At 33.5% G+C, this 10,852-nt stretch overlaps 1 protein-coding gene across 1 annotated transcript in view; it reads right to left on the bottom strand.

Annotated features, from left to right (window-relative positions):
• Positions 1 to 10,852, bottom strand: part of LOC106468326 (multiple C2 and transmembrane domain-containing protein 1-like) — a 44,313-nt gene that overhangs the window by 28,738 nt on the left and 4,723 nt on the right. Inside the window, exons 2-3 of the mRNA XM_022396661.1 lie at positions 2,423 to 2,919; positions 763 to 868 (exon numbers count right to left, since the gene is read on the bottom strand). Of these exons, the coding sequence (XP_022252369.1) occupies positions 763 to 868; positions 2,423 to 2,919 (603 nt within the window). The remainder of the gene's footprint in view (positions 1 to 762; positions 869 to 2,422; positions 2,920 to 10,852) is intronic.

Raw genomic sequence — 10,852 nt, 5'->3', positions numbered from 1 at the left:
TGGAAGATGGTGTCTATATTTAACACTGAGACATATGGAAGATGGTGTATATATTTAACACTAAGACACATGGAAGATGGTGTCTATATGTAACACTAAGACGAAGATGGTGTCTATATGTAACACTGAGACATATGGAAGATGGTGTCTATATGTAACACTGGGACATATGGAAGATGGTGTCTATATTTAACACTGAGACATATGGAAGATGGTGTATATATTTAACACTAAGACACATGGAAGATGGTGTCTATATGTAACACTAAGATGTGAAAGATGGTGTCTATATGTAACACTGAGACATATGGAAGATGGTGTATATATATATAGCACTAAGACGTATGGAAGATGGTATCTATATGTAACACTGATTTACATAGGAGATGATGTCTATATGTATATACAACTTGTAACAAAGTTTCAACATATATTTGCTCACAGAATGGTATTTAATGGTATCAGTGGTATTTAAAATTAATTTATCAAAATAAGGTACACAAAAACTAATGAAACCTGAAATTCATAAAAGCATTGATGTTTTTTAATACATATTACAGCTAACTAAAATAAAACTTTGTTTTTTTAGATACTCAACTTTCATGTTAAAGTAAAAATAATGTGTTAACTTGATACAATACCTGGTATCTATGTTTAACAAAAAACTAAAACAACAGATCCAGTATAAAATCCTACACATTAATACATTTAACAAAATGAGGAGTCTAGTATTCACTAGGATGAAACCAAAAATATACTCACCACAAAAATCTTTAGCTATTAAGTCATGCCCAGAATACAGATGAATATCTAATATGTAATCAACGTACTGATGAGGAGACAGGTGAGATTTCTGTATCGTGCTTTCCTAAAGTAGGAATTAAAGGATTTACATTACCTCTCTTCACGTATATACACGACACTTTAAGTGTTAGAGAAAAAGTAAACTTAAATTAAGAAACTCAGTACCATAACTGTTTTGAGGAATTTGAGAAACTTTTAAGTAAATGATTAAGATTTTTACCCTACATTGTTGACTTAGCAACAGTCCATGATGGAGGAGAGTGAATAGTAGATACAGTGTACAGTGATACTGAAAAAACTGGAGGCTCTAGAGGTTATGTAAATACAATATGCAAACTGTACAATGAACAAAAGTATTTTTATTCTTCACATGAACATCAATTTGCATTCCTAGACCTCAGAGTCTGAATCAGATTGATGTTATCAATTCACAGATGTATCTTGAGTACAGATACTTTTGTGGCACATCTGATATTCTGTGTATGACAGACTTGTATATAATTACTCAAAGCATTTTGTGTAGATAAACATAGTAAATTCAGAATTATAGCCTACATTCCTTCTCCATCATAGCATCAACCAATCTTATGAAATTTGGTTAAAGCATTTTTAGTATAGAATTATGTTGTGAAGATCGGCAGGTATTTTACAGATTGAAAATAGAATTACAGAATGTAATGTGTTTAATAGTATAGTATAAAGTATGGATCCATTAAAACAATATTAGAATGTAATGTAATAGTATAGTATAAAGTATGGATCCATTAAAACAATATTAGAATGTAATGTGTTTAATAGTATAAAGTATAGATCCATTAAAACAATATTCAAATGTAATGTATTTAATAGTATAGTATAAAGTATAGATCCATTAAAACAATATTAGAATGTAATGTATTTAATAGTATAGTATAAAGTATGGATCCATTAAAACAATATTAGAATGTAATGTATTTAATAGTATAGTATAAAGTATAGATCCATTAAAACAATATTAGAATGTAATGTATTTAATAGTATAGTATAAAGTATGGATCCATTAAAACAATATTAGAATGTAATGTATTTAATAGTATAGTATAAAGTATGGATTCATTAAAACAATATTAGAATGTAATGTATGTATGGATCCATTAAAACAATATTTTTATACTATACTATTAAACACATTACATGCTTATATTGTTTTAATGGATCCATACTTTATACTATTAAATACATTACATTTGAATATTGTTTTAATGGATCTATACTTTATACTATACTATTAAACACATTACATGCTTATATTGTTTTAATGGATCCATACTTTATACTATTAAATACATAACATTTTAATATTGTTTTAATGGATCCATACTTTATAATATTAAATACATTACATTTGAATATTGTTTTAATGGATCTATACTTTATACTATACTATTACATTACATTTTAATATTGTTTTAATGGATCCATACTTTATACTACACATCATCATCTACAGTACATGAAAAAAAAAAGGTTTAGACTGAGATCAGTTTATGTATCAAGTCTCCTTACTTTAAATACATTACAGTTCATATATTATTAATAAAAACCAGGTTCGTTATATTGTTCTACTGTTAAAACTCACAAATACATGTACCATACTACTGTTACTTTTAACCATGTCATTCCCAGTGAAGCTAACTTCACATTCTCCAGTAACAGCTGAACCGCCTGTGCTACATGCAGCTTGGTGAATGTTGGGTACGCTATGGCTTAATCTCTTCAAAGGAGAGTCACTACCCAGTCTCATCTGGTCCTGTGACCCTTCTGAATCCGTGACTGAACACGCTGCTTCAGTGGTATCTGTAACATACCAATTACTCTGCTTTTCGTTTTGCTTTTTTGGTGAATTTCTTCTTGCAAGACCTTTCATGGTAGACCACATGTTCTGAAGACGTCTTCCTGGCCTGAATCGTCGATTCCTTCTAATGTTAGGAGAAGAAGTACATCCGTCAATAAAAGGAACTGATGGCTCTACTTCAAATGTTTTGTGCTCTGTCAATCGCCTTTGTTTCTTGGGCCTCAGTTTTTTCAGAAAACCAGAACGTTTTTTTATATCCCTTTTATTCTTTATGTCACCATCTTAAAGAAAAAGTAAGAAAAATAATTTAACAAAAACATAATTTGTATTATGGAGTAGCATTTATATAAATACAGTTCCCAAACTGATAACAGATTTTAACAGGCTTTACAAAGGAAAAGTTTCAGACATTTTAACCTTACAGTTAACAAACATACATTCAATTTCAGCATCAGTAATGATAACACACTGTAGTCTTGTATAATTGAATCAATATGAAATATAAAATAAAACTTAAGAAGAACAAGTTTTAGTTTAGTGTAGAGGATGGAACAACCGAGATGGACCAATAGGTCCCAAAACGTTATGTAATCTAAGCTGTCCTTTAGAAGAACAATGAACTTGTGGTCTATCTAGGCTGTCCTATCCACTAAACTAACAGACCTAAAATTTGAAAAAACTAAACAACATGTTAATTTCAATGTCGTTTTTTTCCAGATTTCTCTCAATCTGTCCATTCTTTATTCTCAATCAGAGACGTGTGAAAAGAGCATTTCATGCTTATAATTTTGAATCTAAGTGGACAAATTGGGACGAATGTGGGATGCAAAAATTTGCAGTTAATGTGATTTTTATCACAAATTTTAGACCTATTAGTTTAACCCGTTGCCAGCTTTCAGTGTATAAAACATAACTTTCAAGTATATAAAAACAAACTCAAAGCCAGCCTTTACCATTTAAGAACTTATCAATCCTTCCCTTAAATTTACTGCATCCACCACATATGGAGGTAACATATTCCAAAGGCCAAACATCTTTGCTGAAGATGACTCATACCTAGCCAAAATTTATATTTGTATTCTTACCATTATGTTAAAAAAAATGATAATGCATCAATACCACTAACTCCCTTAACAATCTAACTCAATTTTTCAAGAGAAAACAGTCTTGCACAAGACAACCTCTCCATCCAAGTATCAACCTAGTAATCCTCTTCTGAACCCTTTCAAAGATATTAATCAGTCTTCACAAGACAACCTCTCCAACCAAGTATCAACCTAGTAATCCTCTTCTGAACCCTTTCAAAGATATTAATCTGTCTTCACAAGACAACCTCTCCATCCAAGTATCAACCTAGTAACCTCTTCTGAACCCTTTCAAAGATATTAATCTGTCTTCACAAGACAACCTCTCCATCCAAGTATCAACCTAGTAACCCTCTTCTGAACCCTTTCAAAGATATTAATCTGTCTTCACAAGACAACCTCTCCATCCAAGTATCAACCTAGTAACCCTCTTCTGAACCCTTTCAAAGATACTAATCTGTGTTCACAAGACAACCTCTTCATCCAAGTATCAACCTAGTAACCCTCTTCTGAACCCTTTCAAAGATATTAATCAGTCTTCACAAGACAACCTCTTCATCCAAGTATCACTAGTAACCCTCTTCTGAACCCTTTCAAATAATTCTATGTCCTTCTAAGGCAGTGTTTCTCGAACTTTTTGATCCGCAGACCACTTTAGCAGGGAAAAACAAACCATGGATCACCTACCCATCCACTTTCAGTTGCTACTGCAAAACAACTCCTCAGAATTAATGGGAAAAATGGCACTGCTTTCGATGAAATTTGCACTTTGGACCAGCCTGTTGACCAACTGGAGAACTTTTGCAAACCATACTTTGAGAACCACTGTTCTATGGTAAATAGCCCAAGACTGAACACAGTACTCAAAATGTGGCCTAATCAATGACCTATACAATTAAATTATAAACTCTTTAGACTTATATTCAATATTTCTGTAGATACAACATAAAATCCTATTTGCCCTGCCACTAGCAACAGTACACTGCTTGGATGGCTTTAAAGACTGATCAACCAGAACACCAAGATCCCTTTATTTCATAATACTATTAATGTTCCACAGAATCCATAAGCCAAATCTGAACACTCTCTTTTTATAGAATCCACAAATCTTCTCTGACCAGTCAACTATTATATTCTAGATTCCACTTGTATAGTTTCAATGAAATTTTTACTAAAAATAAAATCTACTTGCTTATCTGAACTGCTAGTTTTTATACTAAAATCCACCGATCTAATTTCAACTGTCAGTCTTTAATAATGTTATACTAGAATCCAATTGTATGAAACGATATTTTGTATTAAAATCCATCCATCCAATCTAAATTACCAGTTTTTATAGTAGAATCCACTAATACTAGTATAATTTAAAATGATGACTGACACTAAAAGCTTACACAATTTTTATATTAGTGTTATACAACTTGGTCCTTATTCCTTAAAATAAAAAAAATCCAAAGTTGGTTACTAAATATTTCTACTGTTTCCTCATCTTTACCGTCTGAACGATCAGTGTAGTACGACTAAAACTGTACTCAAGTTGGCGTATTAAACCTATTTTCATTGTATAATTCGAACTTCGTTATCAGGTGTTACTGTAATCAGACAAACAATAAACTCGATTTCAACAGCTAAAGAAAAAGTGACGCAAGCCGAGTTTCACGATACCAGAGTTCAGTATCGAAACGTGGGCGTTGGATCACCAACTTTCTTGTTATCTTAACACTTCGATGTACGATTTGATAGCCCACAAAGTTTTATTACATAGGGTTTTGTAATAACAAAATTAACATGTCGACTGTGCACATATTTCAGTGAAATAGTTTTACTATTATACTGAGATTATAGTAATAACATGTTGAATTAGTGAATATTAGAGTAACACTGAAGTAGCGAGACAAGGCTTAAATCACATGGTATCACTTTGTCCTTTTTCTCCATGCCCCCCCCCCCCTCCACAGTGCTAGAAACCGAGTTTCGATACACGTGGTGGGCATAGCACAGATAGTCCATTGTGTAGCTTCGTGCTTAACTACAAACTAAACCTTTTCTCCACATTCGTTTTACAACCATGTGTCAAAATTGGGCTTCTGTAATTGCTGAAATGACTATAAAAATAACATTAGCGACACTAAGTAGTCAAACATTATGGTTGTGATACCATTTGCCGCTTGGGGATTTAATCGACAATTGTATACCTCTATTTTGGATTTCCATTTATATAGATGATGCTGAGAAGACAGCGTAGTCAGCTGTAAACTGGATAATAAAGGTTCAATGTACAGCTTTCAGAGTGAACAAACGACTTCTAATATACTTTTTACCCAATAATTAAAGACTATAAGAATACCTCTCAAATGGGGTTCTTAACGTACCCCTTTACAGCATCAAGTTTTTCGAAACTATTTATTGGATTTAGGTTACTGCATCTTCTAGAAATGTTCAGTAACTGTAACAAGAGGTAAATATATTCATACAAAGTCTAGACTACTTCTATACAGTAATTATAACAAGAAACTTACTTGGGACAGTTTCACAATAAATATTACGTCCTTATGTACATTATCAGGGGTAGTTTACATTCTAATATACCTCACCAAGTGGAAGAACATTATCAGGGGTAGTTTACATTCTAATATACCTCACCAAGTGGAAGAACATTATCAGGGGTAGTTTACATTCTAATATACCTCACCAAGTGGAAGAACATTATTAGGGGTAGTTTACATTCTAATATACCTCATCAAGTGAAAGAACATTATCAGGGGTAGTTTAGATTCTAATATATCTCACCAAGTGAAAGAACATTATCAGGGGTAGTTTACATTCTAATATATCTCATCAAGTGAAAGAACATTATCAGGGGTAGTTTACATTCTAATATATCTCACCAAGTGAAAGAACATTATCAGGGGTAGTTTACATTCTAATATATCTCAGAACTCAGATTAATATCAGTTCACTTAAATGTGCTTATATCTATAAATATTAAGTCATGTGATAAAAAAGTTAACAACAAAAACATAACAACCCAAAATAAATGTGTTGACCATGCTAAAAAAATCGTACGGACACATTACGCCCAGTTGATGAACTCACGAGGGTGCGTTTACACAAAGCAACCACTTGGCCGGGGTCATTAAAGTAATGCTTATATTCACTAATAAACATATGTAAATATAGTTACTGTGAAAAAGCTGGGGGTATTCCACGCGCTTTAAAAGTTAAAAACAGCTAAAATGGGACAGAAAGAAATACAATAAAACTAGGTTTCGCCGCCATTAACGTTGCATCATCTGGTACATATTTACACCAGATGATGTTAAATACAATTAATGAACATAACCTTGACCTGAGTATAAGTGTAAATCTAAAGCAAACAGAACTAACTATACTTAGAGTTGATTATGAAACTGTATCCTGTTTGGACTTTGTTGTCGTTTTACAGTACAAATAGACATAAATAACGTTTCTTAAGCTTTCTCCTCTACATATTATTCTTATTTATCACTCCCTTATTCACATACATAATTTCTTCCGTGATTCTGATATGTAAATATATATTTTGTCGTGAAGAAAGGAACTACTTCAGTCATTAACAGAGAAAACAAGTGTGTATATGTAAAGACGAAAGTGTTACGTAAGAAAATAAGTTCTTTTGAAATTATGACGAATAAGCGATAGTTAACCAAAGGTTTTATTGGGAGTAATACTAGAAATAATACAAGTTATGGTGTACACTTTCTTTACCGTTTGTATATAGAAGCACATTATGCTAATACAGTATGACAAACAACGATTTATAAACATAATGAAAATTATTCTACTGTGGTTTGTTCTCTAGATAAAATAATTTTTATTACGCTTATAAAAAGACGTTTGTCGGTTTACTATTATTTTCTTCGCTTTTGTCAAGTGTTTGTCCATATCCAAAAAACCACACCCATTGTTGTTATTATTACATTTTGGTTGAGCAACTACAACTTCAACCACACGGACTCTGAATTCAGGCTCACTGAGTCAGTTAAATCTCAGAGATACTACTTCTGATTTTTTACTCAGTCTTAAACACACTTTATAAATAACAGTTCTAAAAAGACACACACACACACAAAATTCATAGTTAGCAATACTCTCTCTCGTCTTAAATGACAAATAGTTACACGTCTACAAATAATCCTACACCATTGTTTCCTCATTACAAAAACAAACAATCCAATGTGTACCCATACTGTGAATTTATATTTATTTCAATCTACGTACAAAGAGCGACACATATTTAGTTGCAGAGAAGAAAATCTTGTCTCGAGTTGAAGCTGAAATGCACCATTAAAGGTCAAGGATTTGAACATACTCGCCTATCAGCACTGAGGGCGTTATTATATGACGACCAATCCCACTGAAGTTTATATAGTTGTCGGACCATGGATCACTACACCGAAGTTTATATTATTGTCTGACCCTGATCACTACGCTGAAGTTTATATTGCTGTCTGCTTCTGATCAGTACACTGAAGTTTATATTGTTGTCTGACTCTGATCAGTACACTGAAGTTTATATTGTTGTCTGGTTCTGATCACTACACTGAAGTTTTACTGTTATCTGACTCTGATCAATACATTCAAGTTTATATTGTTGTCTGACTCTGATCACTACACTGAAGTTTATATTGTTGTCTGACTCTGATTACAACACTGAAGTTTATATTGCTGTCTGACTCTGATCCCTACACTGGTTTATATTGTTGTCTGACTCTGATCACTACACTGAAGTTTAAACTGTTATCTGACTCTGATCACTACACTGAAGTTTATATTGTTGTCTGACTCTGATTCCTACACTGGTTTATATTGTTGTCTGACTCTGATCATTACACTGAAGTTTATATTGTTGCTCACACATTTGTTAAGAATACTGACAACATCAAAACCAATCATCTGCTAATCTAACTAGAAATAATACTTACAAGATCTGTTCAAATCATCTTCATACACAACAAATACGTTTCCTGTTTTAACAAGTACACAGGACCGCCAGTTCACAACAAATCACGTTTAGCCCTTGGGTGTTCTTTTTACAGCCACTCACTGGTCACTGTTTCTACGAAAACGTAACTAGTTGATTCAAGTACACGTACTTATGATGTACGAGGAAATTCACTGATTTCTTGTTGACACATAAGGTGGTGTCAAGGCTTTGGATTTTCTTTCGTTACTTCGTGGTAGATGTTCAGGTTCCACGAACCAAGGCCGTTCATTTTATTGTTAGCAAATCCCAGGATAGCCAACTAAATTACAACATTAGCGAAGTAAAAGAAAATTTTTTAACACTAGGCGGCACAAACGATGATTTTTTATGCTGACGTTAAAGTAAAGAAGCACAGCTAACATCATCCAATCACGATTTAGTATTCATCAAAACGCACCAACCACAACAGAGTTACACCTGTGCTAAAATAAACAAAACCCCTGCTTATAATGATACAGACGTAAATCTTTATTTACGAGAAGGCAAATAAGTTTGTCTAGGTCTTTTTTTTTATATATAAACATTCTAGTTGGCCATTTGTTTCTCCAGCATGATCTAATGAATAACATTGGTGGGTCAATAGATTTTTGTAAAGAAACGGGTTTTATCATAGGGCTAACCTATCGAGAGACGGTGACCTTTGATTCACCCGATCCACCAGAATTTAGTGAATGCTGAAACTGTGGTGAAACGTTATCATACGGCGTGACAGTGACCACCGCGTATATCGAAACCCGAGTTTTAGCGTTATAAGCCCACTGATTTTCCGCTGAGCTACCGTGACACATGACACTGATTGACCACTAAAGTCTTCCATTATATTCTAAAGAACACAGGATCAACAAAAACAAAAAGTTAGCATCACAAAATAAACCAAATAACCCAGTCTTATTGTTTTGAACTTTATTTATTCGATAGTGTTACATAAAATTAGAAACACACACACTCAACCTATGTTGTTTGTAAAAACAAATCAACAGTTAAGTGAGGCAGTTAAATTATTTTTATAGGAAGCTGTGAAATACTCGAGCTGGGAATAACTGATAGGCGAATGACACAATTGAAACAGCTTGGCATGGCCTACTCGCAATCTGTGGGTCGTAGGTTCGAATTTCGTCATGAATATGCTTGACCTTTCAGCCTTGGGGGCGTTATAAAGTCAGTTAATCCCAGTTAAAGAGTGGACGGTGGGTGTGTACACCAGTGGCATTACTTCTAAACTAGGGAAAGTTAGCGTAGATCGTCCTCGAGTAGCTTAGCATTACTTCTAAATGTGTGTGTGTGGAAGGGGGGAGGGAATATGTTATGGTGGTTGGTAGAAGAGTAGGCCAAGAGTGTTTGGGGGTGGGTGGTGATTACTAGTTGCCTTTCCTCTAGTCTTTCAATACTAAATTAGGGACGGCTAGCGCACGCAAACCAACCAAATCTCTACCGTATCAAATTAAGTGGCGCCATCTTTTGACTTGTATTTTAAACAGTTCTACAAATAGTAGGAAAACTGTCAGAGGAAAAAAAAGACACAGGTCACCTAGTGATTTGTCGCAAGATGATTCTGTAAGCGCAATATTTTCATACCAGAGTAACATTAGGTATATTGTTGTGTTATATACTATAATTATGGTCATGTTAAGTACACAAGTAACACAACCTTATCATTATGGTCATGTGCAGTACACAAGTAACATAATCCTATCATTATGGTCATGTGCAGTACACAAGTAACATAATCTTGTCATTATGATCATATGCAGTACACAAGTAACACAACCCTGTCATTATGATCATGTGCAGTACACAAGTAACACAACCCTGTCATTATGATCATATGCAGTACACAAGTAACACAACCCTGTCATTATGGTCATGTGCAGTACACAAGTAACACAACCTTATCATTATGGTCATGTAAAGAACACAAGTAACATAATCTTATCATTATAGTCATGTGCAGTATACAAGTAACACAACTCTGTTATTATGATCATGTGCAGTACACAAGTAACATAATCCTATCATTATGATCATGTGCAGTACACAAGTAACACAACCCTGTCATTATGATCATGTGCAGTACACAAGTAACACAACCCTGTCATTATGGTC

The sequence above is a fragment of the Limulus polyphemus genome, unplaced genomic scaffold (genome assembly GCF_000517525.1).
Source record: "Limulus polyphemus unplaced genomic scaffold, Limulus_polyphemus-2.1.2 Scaffold2964, whole genome shotgun sequence".
NCBI classification, from domain to species: domain Eukaryota; kingdom Metazoa; phylum Arthropoda; class Merostomata; order Xiphosura; family Limulidae; genus Limulus; species Limulus polyphemus.
This window is presented reverse-complemented; position numbering and strand designations above follow the sequence as displayed.